Source organism: Chiloscyllium punctatum, chromosome X, assembly GCF_047496795.1.
Source record: "Chiloscyllium punctatum isolate Juve2018m chromosome X, sChiPun1.3, whole genome shotgun sequence".
Classification (NCBI taxonomy): domain Eukaryota; kingdom Metazoa; phylum Chordata; class Chondrichthyes; order Orectolobiformes; family Hemiscylliidae; genus Chiloscyllium; species Chiloscyllium punctatum.
Window position 1 is genome coordinate 25911595 of NC_092791.1, and position 19597 is coordinate 25931191.

General features: G+C 49.8%; 1 protein-coding gene across 1 annotated transcript in view; it reads left to right on the forward strand.

Moving 5' to 3' along the window:
* LOC140471149 (adenylate cyclase type 6-like) overlaps positions 1 to 19597 on the forward strand; it is a 48738-nt gene that overhangs the window by 19076 nt on the left and 10065 nt on the right. Inside the window, exons 2-4 of the mRNA XM_072567027.1 lie at positions 12233 to 12365; positions 17281 to 17544; positions 18405 to 18615. Of these exons, the coding sequence (XP_072423128.1) occupies positions 12233 to 12365; positions 17281 to 17544; positions 18405 to 18615 (608 nt within the window). The remainder of the gene's footprint in view (positions 1 to 12232; positions 12366 to 17280; positions 17545 to 18404; positions 18616 to 19597) is intronic.

Consider the following 19597-nt stretch of genomic DNA (forward strand, 5'->3'; position numbering starts at 1 on the left):
CAGTGATAGAGAGGGAGAGTGTGTTATAATGGAGAGTCTCACTGAGGGTCAGTGTGACACAGTGATAGAGAGGGAGAGTGAGAGAGTGTGTTATTAAGGAGAGTCTCACTGAGGGTCAGTGTGACACAGTGATAGAGAGGGAGAGTGAGAGAGTGTGTTATAATGGAGAGTCTCACTGAGGGTCAGTGTGATACAGTGATAGAGAGGGAGAGTGTGTTATAATGGAGAGTCTCACTGAGGGTCAGTGTGACACAGTGATAGAGAGGGAGAGTGAGAGAGTGTGTTATAATGGAGAGTCTCACTGAGGGTCAGTGTGATACAGTGATAGAGAGGGAGAGTGTGTTATAATGTAGAGTCTCACTGAGGGTCAGTGTGATACAGTGAGAGAGAGGGAGAGTGAGAGAGTGTGTTATAATGGAGAGTCTCACTGAGGGTCAGTGTGATACAGTGATAGAGAGGGAGAGTGAGAGAGTGTGTTATAATGGAGAGTCTCACTGAGGGTCAGTGTGACACAGTGATAGAGAGGGAGAGTGAGAGAGTGTGTTATAATGGAGAGTCTCACTGAGGGTCAGTGTGACACAGTGATAGAGAGGGAGAGTGAGAGAGTGTGTTATAATGGAGAGTCTCACTGATGGTCAGTGTGACACAGTGATAGAGAGGGAGAGTGTGTTATAATGGAGAGTCTCACTGAGGGTCAGTGTGACACAGTGATAGAGAGGGAGAGTGTGTTATAATGGAGAGTCTCACTGAGGGTCAGTGTGACACAGTGATAGAGAGGGAGGGTGAGAGAGTGTGTTATAATGGAGAGTCTCACTGAGGGTCAGTGTGATACAGTGATAGAGAGGGAGAGTGAGAGAGTGTGTTATAATGGAGAGTCTCACTGAGGGTCAGTGTGACACAGTGATAGAGAGGGAGAGTGTGTTATAATGGAGAGTCTCACTGAGGGTCAGTGTGATACAGTGATAGAGAGGGAGAGCGTGTTATAATGGAGAGTCTCACTGAGGGTCAGTGTGATACAGTGATAGAGAGGGAGAGTGAGAGAGTGTGTTATAATGGAGAGTCTCACTGAGGGTCAGTGTGACACAGTGATAGAGAGGGAGAGTGAGAGAGTGTGTTATAATGGAGAGTCTCACTGAGGGTCAGTGTGACACAGTGATAGAGAGGGAGAGTGTGTTATAATGGAGAGTCTCACTGAGGGTCAGTGTGACACAGTGATAGAGAGGGAGAGTGTGTTATAATGGAGAGTCTCACTGAGGGTCAGTGTGATACAGTGATAGAGAGGGAGAGTGAGAGAGTGTGTTATAATGGAGAGTCTCACTGAGGATCAGTGTGACACAGTGACAGAGAGGGAGAGTGTGTTATAATGGAGAGTCTCACTGAGGGTCAGTGTGACACAGTGATAGAGAGGGAGAGTGTGTTATAATGGAGAGTCTCACTGAGGGTCAGTGTGACACAGTGATAGAGAGGGAGAGTGTGTTATAATGGAGAGTCTCACTGAGGGTCAGTGTGATACAGTGATAGAGAGGAAGAGTGTGTTATAATGGAGAGTCTCACTGAGGGTCAGTGTGACACAGTGATAGAGAGGGAGAGTGAGAGAGTGTGTTATAATGGAGAGTCTCACTGAGGGTCAGTGTGATACAGTGATAGAGAGGGAGAGTGTGTTACAATGGAGAGTCTCACTGAGGGTCAGTGTGACACAGTGATAGAGAGGGAGAGTGAGAGAGTGTGTTATAATGGAGAGTCTCACTGAGGGTCAGTGTGTCACAGTGATAGAGAGGGAGAGTGTGTTATAATGGAGAGTCTCACTGAGGGTCAGCGTGATACAGTGATAGAGAGGGAGAGTGAGAGAGTGTGTTATAATGGAGACTCTCACTGAGTGTCAGTGTGATACAGTGATAGAGAGGGAGAGTGAGAGAGTGTGTTATAATGGAGAGTCTCACTGAGGGTCAGTGTGATACAGTGATAGAGAGGGAGAGTGAGAGAGTGTGTTATAATGGAGAGTCTCACTGAGGGTCAGTGTGATACAGTGATAGAGAGGGAGAGTGTGTTATAATGGAGAGTCTCACTGAGGGTCAGTGTGACACAGTGATAGAGAGGGAGAGTGTGTTATAATGGAGAGTCTCACTGAGGGTCAGTGTGATACAGTGATAGAGAGGGAGAGTGAGAGAGTGTGTTATAATGGAGAGACTCACTGAGGGTCAGTGTGATACAGTGATAGAGAGGGAGAGTGAGAGAGTGTGTTATAATGGAGAGTCTCACTGAGGGTCAGTGTGACACAGTGACAGAGAGGGAGAGTGATAGTGTGTGTTATAATGGAGAGTCTCACTGAGGGTCAGTGTGATACAGTGATAGAGAGGGAGAGTGTGTTATAATGGAGAGTCTCACTGAGGGTCAGTGTGACACAGTGATAGAGAGGGAGAGTGTGTTATAATGGAGAGTCTCACTGAGGGTCAGTGTGACACAGTGATAGAGAGGGAGAGTGTGTTATAATGGAGAGTCTCACTGAGGGTCAGTGTGACACAGTGATAGAGAGGGAGAGTGAGAGAGTGTGTTATAATGGAGAGTCTCACTGAGGGTCAGTGTGACACAGTGATAGAGAGGGAGAGTGTGTTATAATGGAGAGTCTCACTGAGGGTCAGTGTGATACAGTGATAGAGAGGGAGAGTGTGTTATAATGGAGAGTCTCACTGAGGGTCAGTGTGACACAGTGATAGAGAGGGAGAGAGAGAGTGTGTTATAATGGAGAGTCTCACTGAGGGTCAGTGTGATACAGTGATAGAGAGGGAGAGTGAGAGAGTGTGTTATAATGGAGAGTCTCACTGAGGGTCAGTGTGATACAGTGATAGAGAGGGAGAGTGTGTTATAATGGAGAGTCTCACTGAGGGTCAGTGTGATACAGTGATAGAGAGGGAGAGTGAGAGAGTGTGTTATAATGGAGAGTCTCACTGAGGATCAGTGTGACACAGTGATAGAGAGGGAGAGTGTGTTATAATGGAGAGTCTCACTGAGGGTCAGTGTGATACAGTGATAGAGAGGGAGAGTGTGTTACAATGGAGAGTCTCACTGAGGGTCAGTGTGACACAGTGATAGAGAGGGAGAGTGAGAGAGTGTGTTATAACGGAGAGTCTCACTGAGGGTCAGTGTGACACAGTGATAGAGAGGGAGAGTGAGAGAGTGTGTTATAATGGAGAGTCTCACTGAGGGTCAGTGTGTCACAGTGATAGAGAGGGAGAGTGTGTTATAATGGAGAGTCTCACTGAGGGTCAGTGTGATACAGTGATAGAGAGGGAGAGTGAGAGAGTGTGTTATAATGGAGACTCTCACTGAGTGTCAGTGTGATACAGTGATAGAGAGGGAGAGTGAGAGAGTGTGTTATAATGGGGAGTCTCACTGAGGGTCAGTGTGATACAGTGATAGAGAGGGAGAGTGAGAGAGTGTGTTATAATGGGGAGTCTCACTGAGGGTCAGTGTGATACAGTGATAGAGAGGGAGAGTGTGTTATAATGGAGAGTCTCACTGAGGGTCAGTGTGACACAGTGATAGAGAGGGAGAGTGTGTTATAATGGAGAGTCTCACTGAGGGTCAGTGTGATACAGTGATAGAAAGGGAGAGTGAGAGAGTGTGTTATAATGGAGAGTCTCACTGAGGGTCAGTGTGATACAGTGATAGAGAGGGAGAGTGAGAGAGTGTGTTATAATGGAGAGTCTCACTGAGGGTCAGTGTGACACAGTGACAGAGAGGGAGAGTGATAGTGTGTGTTATAATGGAGAGTCTCACTGAGGGTCAGTGTGATACAGTGATAGAGAGGGAGAGTGTGTTATAATGGAGAGTCTCACTGAGGGTCAGTGTGACACAGTGATAGAGAGGGAGAGTGTGTTATAATGGAGAGTCTCACTGAGGGTCAGTGTGACACAGTGATAGAGAGGGAGAGTGTGTTATAATGGAGAGTCTCACTGAGGGTCAGTGTGACACAGTGATAGAGAGGGAGAGTGAGAGAGTGTGTTATAATGGAGAGTCTCACTGAGGGTCAGTGTGACACAGTGATAGAGAGGGAGAGTGTGTTATAATGGAGAGTCTCACTGAGGGTCAGTGTGATACAGTGATAGAGAGTGAGAGTGAGAGAGTGTGTTATAATGGAGAGTCTCACTGAGGGTCAGTGTGATACAGTGATAGAGAGGGAGAGTGAGAGAGTGTGTTATAATGGAGAGTCTCACTGAGGATCAGTATGACACAGTGATAGAGAGGGAGAGTGTGTTATAATGGAGAGTCTCACTGAGGTCAGTGTGACACAGTGATAGAGAGGGAGAGTGAGAGAGTGTGTTATAATGGAGAGTCTCACTGAGGGTCAGTGTGATACAGTGATAGAGAGGGAGAGTGTGTTATAATGGAGAGTCTCACTGAGGGTCAGTGTGATACAGTGATAGAGAGGGAGAGTGAGAGAGTGTGTTATAATGGAGAGTCTCACTGAGGATCAGTGTGACACAGTGACAGAGAGGGAGAGTGTGTTATAATGGAGAGTCTCACTGAGGGTCAGTGTGACACAGTGATAGAGAGGGAGAGTGTGTTATAATGGAGAGTCTCACTGAGGGTCAGTGTGACACAGTGATAGAGAGGGAGAGTGTGTTATAATGGAGAGTCTCACTGAGGGTCAGTGTGATACAGTGATAGAGAGGGAGAGTGAGAGAGTGTGTTATAATGGAGAGTCTCACTGAGGGTCAGTGTGATACAGTGATAGAGAGGGAGAGTGAGAGAGTGTGTTATAATGGAGAGTCTCACTGAGGGTCAGTGTGATACAGTGATAGAGAGGGAGAGTGAGAGAGTGTGTTATAATGGAGAGTCTCACTGAGGGTCAGTGTGACACAGTGATAGAGAGGGAGAGTGAGAGAGTGTGTTATAATGGAGAGTCTCACTGAGGGTCAGTGTGACACAGTGATAGAGAGGGAGAGTGAGAGAGTGTGTTATAATGGAGAGTCTCACTGAGGGTCGGTGTGACACAGTGATAGACAGGGAGAGTGTGTTATAATGGAGAGTCTCACTGAGGGTCAGTGTGATACAGTGATAGAGAGGAAGAGTGTGTTATAATGGAGAGTCTCACTGAGGGTCAGTGTGACACAGTGATAGAGAGGGAGAGTGAGAGAGTGTGTTATAATGGAGACTCTCACTGAGTGTCAGTGTGATACAGTGATAGAGAGGGAGAGTGAGAGAGTGTGTTATAATGGAGAGTCTCACTGAGGGTCAGTGTGATACAGTGATAGAGAGGGAGAGTGAGAGAGTGTGTTATAATGGAGAGTCTCACTGAGGGTCAGTGTGATACAGTGATAGAGAGGGAGAGTGTGTTATAATGGAGAGTCTCACTGAGGGTCAGTGTGACACAGTGATAGAGAGGGAGAGTGTGTTATAATGGAGAGTCTCACTGAGGGTCAGTGTGATACAGTGATAGAGAGGGAGAGTGAGAGAGTGTGTTATAATGGAGAGTCTCACTGAGGGTCAGTGTGATACAGTGATAGAGAGGGAGAGTGAGAGAGTGTGTTATAATGGAGAGTCTCACTGAGGGTCAGTGTGACACAGTGACAGAGAGGGAGAGTGATAGTGTGTGTTATAATGGAGAGTCTCACTGAGGGTCAGTGTGATACAGTGATAGAGAGGGAGAGTGTGTTATAATGGAGAGTCTCACTGAGGGTCAGTGTGACACAGTGATAGAGAGGGAGAGTGTGTTATAATGGAGAGTCTCACTGAGGGTCAGTGTGACACAGTGATAGAGAGGGAGAGTGTGTTATAATGGAGAGTCTCACTGAGGGTCAGTGTGACACAGTGATAGAGAGGGAGAGTGAGAGAGTGTGTTATAATGGAGAGTCTCACTGAGGGTCAGTGTGACACAGTGATAGAGAGGGAGAGTGTGTTATAATGGAGAGTCTCACTGAGGGTCAGTGTGATACAGTGATAGAGAGGGAGAGTGTGTTATAATGGACAGTCTCACTGAGGGTCAGTGTGACACAGTGATAGAGAGGGAGAGTGAGAGAGTGTGTTATAATGGAGAGTCTCACTGAGGGTCAGTGTGATACAGTGATAGAGAGGGAGAGTGAGAGAGTGTGTTATAATGGAGAGTCTCACTGAGGGTCAGTGTGACACAGTGATAGAGAGGGAGAGTGTGTTATAATGGAGAGTCTCACTGAGGGTCAGTGTGATACAGTGATAGAGAGGGAGAGTGTGTTATAATGGAGAGTCTCACTGAGGGTCAGTGTGATACAGTGATAGAGAGGGAGAGTGAGAGAGTGTGTTATAATGGAGAGTCTCACTGAGGATCAGTGTGACACAGTGATAGAGAGGGAGAGTGTGTTATAATGGAGAGTCTCACTGAGGGTCAGTGTGATACAGTGATAGAGAGGGAGAGTGTGTTACAATGGAGAGTCTCACTGAGGGTCAGTGTGACACAGTGATAGAGAGGGAGAGTGAGAGAGTGTGTTATAATGGAGAGTCTCACTGAGGGTCAGTGTGATACAGTGATAGAGAGGGAGAGTGAGAGAGTGTGTTATAATGGAGAGTCTCACTGAGGGTCAGTGTGACACAGTGATAGAGAGGGAGAGTGAGAGAGTGTGTTATAATGGAGAGTCTCACTGAGGGTCAGTGTGACACAGTGATAGAGAGGGAGAGTGAGAGAGTGTGTTATAATGGAGAGTCTCACTGAGGGTCAGTGTGACACAGTGATAGAGAGGGAGAGTGAGAGAGTGTGTTATAATGGAGAGTCTCACTGAGGGTCAGTGTGTCACAGTGATAGAGAGGGAGAGTGTGTTATAATGGAGAGTCTCACTGAGGGTCAGTGTGATACAGTGATAGAGAGGGAGAGTGAGAGAGTGTGTTATAATGGAGACTCTCACTGAGTGTCAGTGTGATACAGTGATAGAGAGGGAGAGTGAGAGAGTGTGTTATAATGGAGAGTCTCACTGAGGGTCAGTGTGATACAGTGATAGAGAGGGAGAGTGAGAGAGTGTGTTATAATGGAGAGTCTCACTGAGGGTCAGTGTGATACAGTGATAGAGAGGGAGAGTGTGTTATAATGGAGAGTCTCACTGAGGGTCAGTGTGACACAGTGATAGAGAGGGAGAGTGTGTTATAATGGAGAGTCTCACTGAGGGTCAGTGTGATACAGTGATAGAGAGGGAGAGTGAGAGAGTGTGTTATAATGGAGAGTCTCACTGAGGGTCAGTGTGATACAGTGATAGAGAGGGAGAGTGAGAGAGTGTGTTATAATGGAGAGTCTCACTGAGGGTCAGTGTGACACAGTGATAGAGAGGGAGAGTGTGTTATAATGGAGAGTCTCACTGAGGGTCAGTGTGATACAGTGATAGAGAGGGAGAGTGTGTTATAATGGAGAGTCTCACTGAGGGTCAGTGTGACACAGTGATAGAGAGGGAGAGTGAGAGAGTGTGTTATAATGGAGAGTCTCACTGAGGGTCAGTGTGATACAGTGATAGAGAGGGAGAGTGAGAGAGTGTGTTATAATGGAGAGTCTCACTGAGGGTCAGTGTGACAGTGATAGAGAGGGAGAGTGTGTTATAATGGAGAGTCTCACTGAGGGTCAGTGTGATACAGTGATAGAGAGGGAGAGTGTGTTATAATGGAGAGTCTCACTGAGGGTCAGTGTGATACAGTGATAGAGAGGGAGAGTGAGAGAGTGTGTTATAATGGAGAGTCTCACTGAGGATCAGTGTGACACAGTGATAGAGAGGGAGAGTGTGTTATAATGGAGAGTCTCACTGAGGGTCAGTGTGACACAGTGATAGAGAGGGAGAGTGAGAGAGTGTGTTATAATGGAGAGTCTCACTGAGGATCAGTGTGACAGTGATAGAGAGGGAGAGTGTGTTATAATGGAGAGTCTCACTGAGGGTCAGTGTGATACAGTGATAGAGAGGGAGAGTGTGTTATAATGGAGAGTCTCACTGAGGGTCAGTGTGACACAGTGATAGAGAGGGAGAGTGAGAGAGTGTGTTCTAATGGAGAGTCTCACTGAGGGTCAGTGTGATACAGTGATAGAGAGGGAGAGTGTGTTATAATGGAGAGTCTCACTGAGGGTCAGTGTGATACAGTGATAGAGAGGGAGAGTGTGTTATAATGGAGAGTCTCACTGAGGGTCAGTGTGATACAGTGATAGAGAGTGAGAGTGAGAGAGTGTGTTATAATGGAGAGTCTCACTGAGGGTCAGTGTGATACAGTGATAGAGAGGGAGAGTGAGAGAGTGTGTTATAATGGAGAGTCTCACTGAGGATCAGTGTGACACAGTGATAGAGAGGGAGAGTGTGTTATAATGGAGAGTCTCACTGAGGGTCAGTGTGATACAGTGATAGAGAGGGAGAGTGTGTTATAATGGAGAGTCTCACTGAGGGTCAGTGTGATAAAGTGATAGAGAGGGAGAGTGAGAGAGTGTGTTATAATGGAGAGTCTCACTGAGGGTCAGTGTGATACAGTGATAGAGAGGGAGAGTGAGAGAGTGTGTTATAATGGAGAGTCTCACTGAGGGTCAGTGTGATACAGTGATAGAGAGGGAGAGTGAGAGAGTGTGTTATAATGGAGAGTCTCACTGAGGGTCAGTGTGATACAGTGATAGAGAGGGAGAGTGTGTTATAATGGAGAGTCTCACTGAGGGTCAGTGTGACACAGCGATAGAGAGGGAGAGTGAGAGAGTGTGTTATAATGGAGAGTCTCACTGAGGGTCAGTGTGACACAGTGATAGAGAGGGAGAGTGTGTTATAATGGAGAGTCTCACTGAGGGTCAGTGTGACACAGTGATAGAGAGGGAGAGTGTGTTATAATGGAGAGTCTCACTGAGGGTCAGTGTGACACAGTGATAGAGAGGGAGAGTGTGTTATAATGGAGAGTCTCACTGAGGGTCAGTGTGATACAGTGATAGAGAGGGAGAGTGAGAGAGTGTGTTATAATGGAGAGTCTCACTGAGGGTCAGTGTGACACAGTGATAGAGACGGAGAGTGTGTTATAATGGAGAGTCTCACTGAGGGTCAGTGTGACACAGTGATAGAGAGGGAGAGTGTGTTATAATGGAGAGTCTCACTGAGGGTCAGTGTGACACAGTGATAGAGAGGGAGAGTGTGTTATAATGGAGAGTCTCACTGAGGGTCAGTGTGACACAGTGATAGAGAGGGAGAGTGAGAGAGTGTGTTATAATGGAGAGTCTTATTGAGGGTCAGTGTGACACAGTGATAGAGAGTGAGAGTGAGAGAGTGTGTTATAATGGAGAGTCTCACTGAGGGTCAGTGTGATACAGTGATAGAGAGTGAGAGTGAGAGAGTGTGTTATAATGGAGAGTCTCACTGAGGGTCAGTGTGATACAGTGATAGAGAGGGAGAGTGAGAGAATGTGTTATAATGGAGAGTCTCACTGAGGGTCAGTGTGACACAGTGATAGAGAGGGAGAGTGAGAGAGTGTGTTATAATGGAGAGTCTCACTGAGGGTCAGTGTGACACAGTGATAGAGAGGGAGAGTGAGAGAGTGTGTTATAATGGAGAGTCTCACAGAGGGTCAGTGTGATACAGTGATCGAGAGGGAGAGTGAGAGAGTGTGTTATAATGGAGAGTCTCACTGAGGGTCAGTGTGACACAGTGATAGAGAGGGAGAGTGAGAGAGTGTGTTATAATGGAGAGTCTCACTGAGGGTCAGTGTGACACAGTGATAGAGAGGGAGAGTGAGAGAGTGTGTTATACTGGAGAGTCTCACTGAGGGTCAGTGTGACACAGTGATAGAGAGGGAGAGTGTGTTATAATGGAGAGTCTCACAGAGGGTCAGTGTGATACAGTGATCGAGAGGGAGAGTGTGTTATAATGGAGAGTCTCACTGAGGGTCAGTGTGATACAGTGATCGAGAGGGAGAGTGTGTTATAATGGAGAGTCTCACTGAGGGTCAGTGTGATACAGTGATCGAGAGGGAGAGTGTGTTATAATGGAGAGTCTCACTGAGGGTCAGTGTGACACAGTGATAGAGAGGGAGAGTGAGAGAGTTTGTTATAATGGAGAGTCTCACTGAGGGTCAGTGTGATACAGTGATCGAGAGGGAGAGTGTGTTATAATGGAGAGTCTCACTGAGGGTCAGTGTGATACAGTGATAGAGACGGAGAGTGTGTTATAATGGAGAGTCTCACTGAGGGTCAGTGCGATACAGTGATAGAGAGGGAGAGTGAGAGAGTGTGTTATAATGGAGAGTCTCACTGAGGGTCAGTGTGACACAGTGATAGAGAGGGAGAGTGAGAGAGTGTGTTATAATGGAGAGTCTCACTGAGGGTCAGTGTGACACAGTGATAGAGAGGGAGAGTGTGTTATAATGGAGAGTCTCACTGAGGGTCAGTGTGACACAGTGATAGAGAGGGAGAGTGAGAGAGTGTGTTATAATGGAGAGTCTCACTGAGGGTCAGTGTGATACAGTGATAGAGAGGGAGAGTGAGAGAGTGTGTTATAATGGAGAGTCTCACTGAGGGTCAGTGTGACACAGTGGTAGAGACGGAGAGTGAGAGAGTGTGTTATAATGGAGAGTCTCACTGAGGGTCAGTGTGACACAGTGATAGAGAGGGAGAGTGTGTTATAATGGAGAGTCTCACTGAGGGTCAGTGTGATACAGTGATAGAGAGGGAGAGTGAGAGAGTGTGTTATAATGGAGAGTCTCACTGAGGGTCAGTGTGACACAGTGATAGAGAGGGAGAGTGTGTTATAATGGAGAGTCTCACTGAGGGTCAGTGTGACACAGTGATAGAGAGGGAGAGTGAGAGAGTGTGTTATAATGGAGAGTCTCACTGAGGGTCAGTGTGATACAGTGATAGAGAGGGAGAGTGAGAGAGTGTGTTATAATGGAGAGTCTCACTGAGGGTCAGTGTGACACAGTGGTAGAGACGGAGAGTGAGAGAGTGTGTTATAATGGAGAGTCTCACTGAGGGTCAGTGTGACACAGTGATAGAGAGGGAGAGTGTGTTATAATCGAGAGTCTCACTGAGGGTCAGTGTGATACAGTGATAGAGAGGGAGAGTGTGTTATAATGGAGAGTCTCACTGAGGGTCAGTGTGATACAGTGATAGAGAGGGAGAGTGAGAGAGTGTGTTATAATGGAGAGTCTCACTGAGGATCAGTGTGACACAGTGATAGAGAGGGAGAGTGAGAGAGTGTGTTATAATGGAGAGACTCACTGAGGGTCAGTGTGATACAGTGATAGAGAGGGAGAGTGAGAGAGTGTGTTATAATGGAGAGTCTCACTGAGGGTCAGTGTGATACAGTGATAGAGAGGGAGAGTGAGAGAGTGTGTTATAATGGAGAGACTCACTGAGGGTCAGTGTGATACAGTGATAGAGAGGGAGAGTGAGAGAGTGTGTTATAATGGAGAGTCTCACTGAGGGTCAGTGTGATACAGTGATAGAGAGGGAGAGTGAGAGAGTGTGTTATACTGGAGAGTCTCACTGAGGGTCAGTGTGATACAGTGATAGAGAGGGAGAGAGAGAGTGTGTTATAATGGAGAGTCTCACTGAGGGTCAGTGTGATACAGTGATAGAGAGGGAGAGTGTGTTATAATGGAGAGTCTCACTGAGGGTCAGTGTGATACAGTGATAGAGAGGGAGAGTGAGAGAGTGTGTTATAATGGAGAGACTCACTGAGGGTCAGTGTGATACAGTGATAGAGAGGGAGAGTGAGAGAGTGTGTTATAACGGAGAGTCTCACTGAGGGTCAGTGTGACACAGTGATAGAGAGGGAGAGTGTGTTATAATGGAGAGTCTCACTGAGGGTCAGTGTGACACAGTGATAGAGAGGGAGAGTGAGAGAGTGTGTTATAATGGAGAGTCTCACTGAGGGTCAGTGTGACACAGTGATAGAGAGGGAGAGTGTGTTATAATGGAGAGTCTCACTGAGGGTCAGTGTGACACAGTGGTAGAGACGGAGAGTGAGAGAGTGTGTTATAATGGAGAGTCTCACTGAGGGTCAGTGTGACACAGTGATAGAGAGGGAGAGTGTGTTATAATGGAGAGTCTCACTGAGGGTCAGTGTGATACAGTGATAGAGAGGGAGAGTGTGTTATAACGGAGAGTCTCAGTGTATCAGGGAGAGTGTTGTAACCACGCGTGTTCCCATTTCCCATTCTCCCTGTGCTCCGTATACCTTCTGGCCTGTTTCCCTCCCCGTGTCCTGTCCCAATCTCAGACTGCTCCCTGGATTTGTGACGTCTTCTCTCTCCCGGTCTTGTCTCGCAGTGAGGAGGTGAGCAGCAGAGTCCCACTGAAGTACATGACCCCTGTGATCCTGATCGTCTTTGTGATCGCCCTGTACCTCCACGCCCAGCAGGTCGAGTCCACTGCCCGTCTAGACTTCCTCTGGAAGCTCCAGGTAACGGGAAAACCATCCCGGAATGCAGCACCGATTCACCCCAGGGAGATCCGGAGGGGAATACGGGCCAGTGATTAGGTCGCCTTTTCAGCTCAGGGGCAAGGGACACTGCGAGGAGATTGCGTTCTACGGGGAGGGTGTTGGAGAGGGAGAGCGTGGGTCAGAGAATGCTGGAAGAGGTCTCCCAGGATGCTGCCTGGATTGGAGGTTCGGAGCTACGGGGAGGGGCTGGAAAACCTCAGAGCGGGCCGAGGGAATACTCACTCAGTCAGCAGAGGCGGACAGCATGGAAGCAGACCCTTCGGCCCCACTCCATTTTGCTGGCCCGTATATCCCTAAACTAATCCAGTCCCTATTCGCCAGCACTTGGCCCATCTCCCTCTAGACCCTTCCTGTCCATGTTTCCCCCATCCACCTTTAAAATGTTCTCGTACCAGCCCCCACCACTTCCTCTGGCAGCTCGTCCCACACACGCACCACCCTCTGGGTTAAAGAGTTACCCCTCGTGTCCCTTTTATAGCTTTCCTCGCTCCTCCTGAACCTGGGTGGCACTGTGGCTCAGTGGTTAGCACAGCAGGGGTTCGATTCCCGTCTCGGGCAACTGTCTGGGTGGAGTTTACACATTCTCCCCGTGTCTGTGTGGGTTTCCTCCGGGTGCTCCAGTTTCCTCCCACAGTCCAAAGATATGCAGGTTAGGGTGGGATTGGCCGTGCTAAATTGTCCCCGTAGTGCCCAGGGATGTGCAGGTTAGGGTGGATTGGCCGTGCTAAATTGTCTCGTAGTGCCCAGGTATGTGCAGGTTAGGGTGGGATTGGCCGTGCTAAATTGTCCCCGTAGTGCCCAGGGATGTGCAGGTTAGGGTGGGATTGGCCGTGCTAAATTGTCCCGTAGTGCCCAGGGATGTGTAGGTTAGGGTGGGGATTGGCCGTGCTAAATTGTCCCGTAGTGCCCAGGGATGTGCAGGTTAGGGTGGGATTGGCCGTGCTAAATTGTCCCGTAGTGCCCAGGGATGTGCAGGTTAGGGTGGGATTGACCGTGCTAAATTGTCCCCGTAGTGCCCAGGGATGTACAGGTTAGGGTGGGATTGGCCGTGCTAAATTGTCCCCGTAGTGCCCAGGGATGTACAGGTTAGGGTGGATTGGCCGTGCTAAATTGTCCCCGTAGTGCCCAGGGATGTACAGGTTAGGGTGGGATTGGCCGTGCTAAATTGTCCCGTAGTGCCCAGGGATGTGCAGGTTAGGGTGGGATTGGCCGTGCTAAATTGTCCCGTAGTGTCCAGGGATGTGCAGGTTAGGGTGGGATTGGCCGTGCTAAATTGTCCCATAGTGCCTAGGGATGTGCAGGTTAGGGTGGGATTGACCGTGCTAAATTGTCCCCGTAGTGCCCAGGGATGTGCAGGTTAGGGTGGGATTGGCCGTGCTAAATTGTCCCCGTAGTGCCCAGGGATGTGCAGGTTAGAGTGGGATTGGCCGTGCTAAATTGTCCCATAGTGCCCAGGGATGTGTAGGTTAGGGTGGATTGGCCGTGCTAAATTGTCCCGTAGTGCCCAGGGTTGTGCAGGTTAGGGTGAATTGGCCGTGCTAAATTGTCCCGTAGTGCCCAGGGATGTGCAGGTTAGGGTGGGGTTGGCCGTGCTAAATTGTCCCATAGTGCCCAGGGATGTACAGGTTAGGGTGGGGATTGGCCGTGCTAAATTGTCCCATAGTGCCCAGGGATGTACAGGTTAGGGTGGGACTGGCCGTGCTAAATTGTCCCCGTAGTGCCCAGGGATGTGCAGGTTAGGGTGGGATTGGCCGTGCTAAATTGTCCCCGTAGTGCCCAGGGATGTGCAGGTTAGGGTGGATTGGCTGTGCTAAATTGTCCCCGTAGTGCCCAGGGAAGTGCAGGTTAGGGTGGGATTGGCCGTGCTAAATTGTCCCCATAGTGCCCAGGGATGTGCAGGTTAGGGTGGGGTTGGCCGTGCTAAATTGTCCCCGTAGTGCCCAGGGATGTACAGGTTAGGGTGGGACTGGCCGTGCTAAATTGTCCCCGTAGTGCCCGGGGATGTGCAGGTTAGGGTGGATTGGCCGTGCTAAATTGTCCCCATAGTGATAGGTGCATTAGTCAGGGGTAAATATAGGGTAGGGGAATGAGTCTGGGCGCGTTACTCTTCAGAGGGTCTGTGAGGACATGTTGGGCCGAAGGGCCTGTTTCCACACTGTAGGGAATCTAATGTAATCTAATCTGTGCCGTATAGTTCTAGACTCCCCCACCCCAGAGGGAGAAGACCTTGTCTATTTACCCTATCCACACCCCCCTCGTGATTTTATAAACCTCTATAAGGTCACCCCTCAGCCTCCGACGCTCCAGGGAAAACAGCCCCCAGCCTGTCCCAGCCTCTCCCTGTAGCTCAAACCCTCCAACATCCTTGTAAATCTTTTCTGAACCCTTTCAAGTTTCACAACATCTTTCCGATAGGAAGGAGACGAGAATTGAACACAATATTCCAACAGTGGCCTAACCAATGTCCTGTACAGCCGCAACATGACCTCCCAACTCCTGTACTCCATACTCTGACCAGTAAAGGAAAGCATACCAAACGCCTTCTTCACTCTCCTATCTACCTGCGACTCCACTTTCAAGGAGCTATGAACCTGCTCTCCAAGGTCTCTTTGTTCAGCAACACTCCCTAGGACCTTACCATTAAGTGTAGAAGTCCTGCTAAGATTTGCTTTCCCAAAGTGCAGCCCCTCACATTGATCTGAATTAAACTCCATCTGCCACACCTCAGCCCTTCGGCCCTCCTGTAAACATTCTGCTAAAAATCACGCACCAAGTTCTAGTCCGACAGGATTTTAACCTGGTGTTGTGTGAATTTTAACTCTGTCCATCCCAGTTCAACACCATCACCTCCTTATCACATAATCATACAAGATGCATAGATGGGATTGAGGGTGAGCAGATGGTTATAGGGTCAGGGAGGGGGGGGGTAGGGGAAGGTTATAGGGTCAGGGAGGGAGGGTAGGGGACGGTTTCAGGGTCAGGGAGGGAGGGTAGGGGACGGTTATAGGGTCAGGGAGGGGGGGGTAGGGGACGGTTATAGGGTCAGGGAGGGAGGGTAGGGGACGGTTTCAGGGTCAGGGGGGGGGGGTAGGGGACGGTTATAGGGTCAGGGAGGGGGGGGTAGGGGACGGTTATAGGGTCAGGGAGGGGGGGGTAGGGGACGGTTATAGGGTCAGGGAGGGAGGGTAGGGGACGGTTTCAGGGTCAGGGAGGGAGGGTAGGGGACGGTTTCAGGGTCAGGGAGGGAGGGTAGGGGACAGTTTCAGGGTCAGGGAGGGAGGGTAGGGGACAGTTTCAGGGTCAGGGAGGGGGGGGTAGGGGACGGTTTCAGGGTCAGGGAGGGGGGGTAGGGGACAGTTTCAGGGTCAGGGAGGGGGGGTAGGGGACAGTTTCAGGGTCGGGGGGGGGTAGGGGACAGTTTCAGGGTCAGGGAGGGGGGGGTAGGGGACAGTTTCAGGGTCGGGGGGGGTAGGGGACAGTTTCAGGGTCAGGGAGGGGGGGGTAGGGGACAGTTTCAGGGTCAGGGAGGGGGGGTAGGGGACAGTTTCAGGGTCGGAGGGGGGGTAGGGGACAGTTTCAGGGTCAGGGAGGGGGGGGTAAGGGACGGTTTCAGGGTCAGGGAGGGGGGGTAGGGGACAGTTTCAGGGTCGGGGGGGGGTAGGGGACAGTTTCAGGGTCAGGGAGGGGGGGGTAGGGGACAGTTTCAGGGTCAGGGAGGGGGGGTAAGGGACGGTTTCAGGGTCAGGGAGGGGGGGGTAGGGGACAGTTATAGGGTCAGGGAGGCGGGGTAGGGGACGGTTTCAGGGTCAGGGAGGGGGGGTAGGGGACGGTTTCAGGGTCAGGGAGGGGGGGTAAGGGACGGTTCCAGGGTCAGGGAGGGGGGTAGGGGACGGTTTCAGGGTCAGGGAGGGGGTGTGAAATTACCCATGTGTCTGCAGAGGGATACTCATGTTACTGCTCTGTCTCGGTGTGTCTGTGCATCTGTGTCTGTGTGTGTGTCTGTGTGTGTGTTTGTATGTCTCTGTGTGTGTCTGTGAGTTTGTGTGCATTTCTGTCTCTGCACATATCTGTACATGTTTGTGTCTCTGCATGTTGGTGTGTCTGCACGTGTCTGAATGTTTTTGTCTTTGTGTGTGTGTGTGTCTCTGCGCTTGCTCATGTGTGTGTGTGTCTGCACATGTGTATCTCTGTGTCTGTGTGTGTCTGCACGTATATGTGTGTATGTTTGTGTGTCTCTGTGTGTATCGCGGTCTCTGTGTGTATGCTCATGTGTGTCTGCATGTTTGTGCATCTCTGTGTGTGTGTGGTTGTGTGTGTGTCTGCATGTTTGTGCGTCTGTGTGTGTGTGGGTCTGCATGTTTGTGCGTTTGTGCGTGTGTGTGTGTGTGGTTCTGTGTGTGCGCGTCTCTGCGTGTGTGTGGTTCTGTGAATGTGTGGTTGTGTGTGTGCGCGTCTGTGTGTGTGCGTCTTGTGTGGTTCTGCGTGTGTGCGGTTCTCTGTGTGTGTCTGCATGTTTGTGCGTCTCTGCGTGTGTGTGGTTCTGTGTATGTGTGGTTGTGTGCGTGCGTCTTGTGTGGTTCTGCGTGTGTGTGGTTCTCTGTGTGTGTCTGCATGTTTGTGCGTCTCTGCGTGTGTGTGGTTCTGTGTATGTGTGGTTGTGTGTGTGCGCGGTTGTGTGTGTGCGCGTCTTGTGTGATTCTGCGTGTGTGTGGTTCTCTGTGTGTGTCTGCATGTTTGTGCGTCTCTGCGTGTGTGTGGTTCTGTGTTTGTGTCTGTGTGTGCGTTTCTCTGTGTGTGTGTGAGTCTCTGCGTGTGTGTGTATGTGTATGTGTGTGGTTGTGTGTGTGCGTGTGTGTGTTTTCCCTCGATATAGGCCACTGAGGAGAAGGAGGAGATGGAGGAGCTGCAGGCGTATAATCGGCGTCTGCTCCACAACATCCTGCCGAAAGACGTGGCTGCTCACTTCCTTGCCTGTGAACGGCGGAACGATGAGCTGTATTACCAGTCGTGTGAGTGCGTTGCTGTCATGTTCGCGTCCATCAGCAATTTCTCCGAGTTTTACGTGGAGCTGGAGGCGAACAACGAGGGGGTGGAGTGTCTCCGTCTCCTGAACGAAATCATCGCTGATTTCGACGAGGTGGGTGCAGCGTTTATTTCACTCTCACAGGAGTTACACACCTCTGAGTGGGAGAGTGTGAGAGTGTGTAAGAGAGAGAGGGAGAGAGTGTGAGTGTGGAAGAGAGAGAGGGAGAGTGTGTGTGTGTCAGAGAGTGAGTGTGAGAGAAAAGTGCGTGTGTGTGTGAGAGAGAGAATGTGTGTGTTTGTGAGTGTGAGAGAGAGTGTGTGAGTGTGTGAGTGAGAGAGAGTGTGTGTCTGTGTGTGTGTGTGTGAGTGTGAGTGTGTGTTCCATTCCAGTGCAGAGAGGAAGGGGATGCTGTGTGTGTGTGTGAGAGAGAGTGTGTCCCATTCCAGTGCAGAGAGGAAGGGGACGCTGTGTGTGTGTGTGTGTGTGAGAGTGTGTGTGTGTGTGTGTGTGTGTGTGTGTGAGAGAGAGAGTGTGTCCCATTCCAGTGCAGAGAGGATGGGGACGCTGTGTGTGTGTGTGTGTGTGTGTGTGAGAGAGAGAGTGTGTCCCATTCCAGTGCAGAGAGGAAGGGGACACTGTGTGTGTGTGTGTGTGTGTGTGTGAGTGTGTGTGTGTGTGTGAGAGAGAGTGTGTCCCATTCCAGTGCAGAGAGGATGGGGACGCTGTGTGTGTGTGTGTGTGTGTGTGTGAGAGAGAGAGTGTGTCCCATTCCAGTGCAGAGAGGAAGGGGACACTGTGTGTGTGTGTGAGAGAGAGAGTGTGTCCCATTCCAGTGCAGAGAGGAAGGGGACACTGTGTGTGTGTGTGTGAGAGAGAGTGTGTTCCATTCCAGTGCAGAGAGGATGGGGACGCTGTGTGTGGGAGTGTGGCACAGTGCCAGTCTGTATGACCCTGGTTACTTGCTGTGATAGATTATCAGTGAGGAACCATTCCACCAGTTGGAGAAGATTAAAACCATTGGTAGCACCTACATGGCAGCATCTGGGCTCAACGATTCCACCTACGACAAGCTGGGCAAATCCCACATTATGGCACTGGCAGACTACGCAACGAGGCTGATGGAGCAGATGAAGTACATTAATGAACACTCCTTCAACAACTTCCAGATGAAAATTGGTGAGAGCACCCACACACTCACATACACACTCACCCACCCACATACACATACTCACACACTCACACATCCACACAGACACACACTCACATACACACTCACCCACCCACATACACATAAACACACACTCACACATCCACACAGACACACACTCACCCACCCACATACACATAAACACACACTCACACACACACTCCCACCCACATACACATAAACACACACTCACACATCCACACTCTCACACTCACATACACACTCACACACTCCCACCCACATACACATAAACACACACTCACACATCCACACTCTCACACTCACATACACACTCACACACTCCAACCCACATACACATAAACACACACTCACACATCCACACACACACACTCAGTCACACCCACTCTCACACCCACTCATACACACAAACACACACTCACACATCCACACAGACGCACACACACTCAGTCACCCTCACACCCACACATCCTCACACCCACCCCAACACACAAACACACACTCACACATCCACATAGACACACACTCCGTCACACCCACTCATACACACAGTCACACACACTCCCTCACACCCACCCACATACACACGCACACACTCAGTCACACACACTCCCACACATCCTCACACCCACCCATACACACACTCTCACATCCACATAGACACACACAGTCTCACACACACACTCACTCAGACCCACACACTCACTCCTCCCTCCACCCCCCCCCCCGCCCCACACACACACACAACCAACCCAAAATGTGTGGGGCTGGAAAAGCACCATCGGTCAGACAGCATCTGAGGAGCTGGAGAGTTGATGTTATTAGGAATGAGGGGGGGGCCCAAGTGGACTGAGAGATAAATGGGGGAGGGGTGGGTCATGGGGGAAGATAGCTGAGGGTCCGATAGGAAGGTGATGGGGATAAAGGTGATAGGATCGGAAAGGAGGGTGGAGTGGATAGGTGTGAAGGGAGATAGGC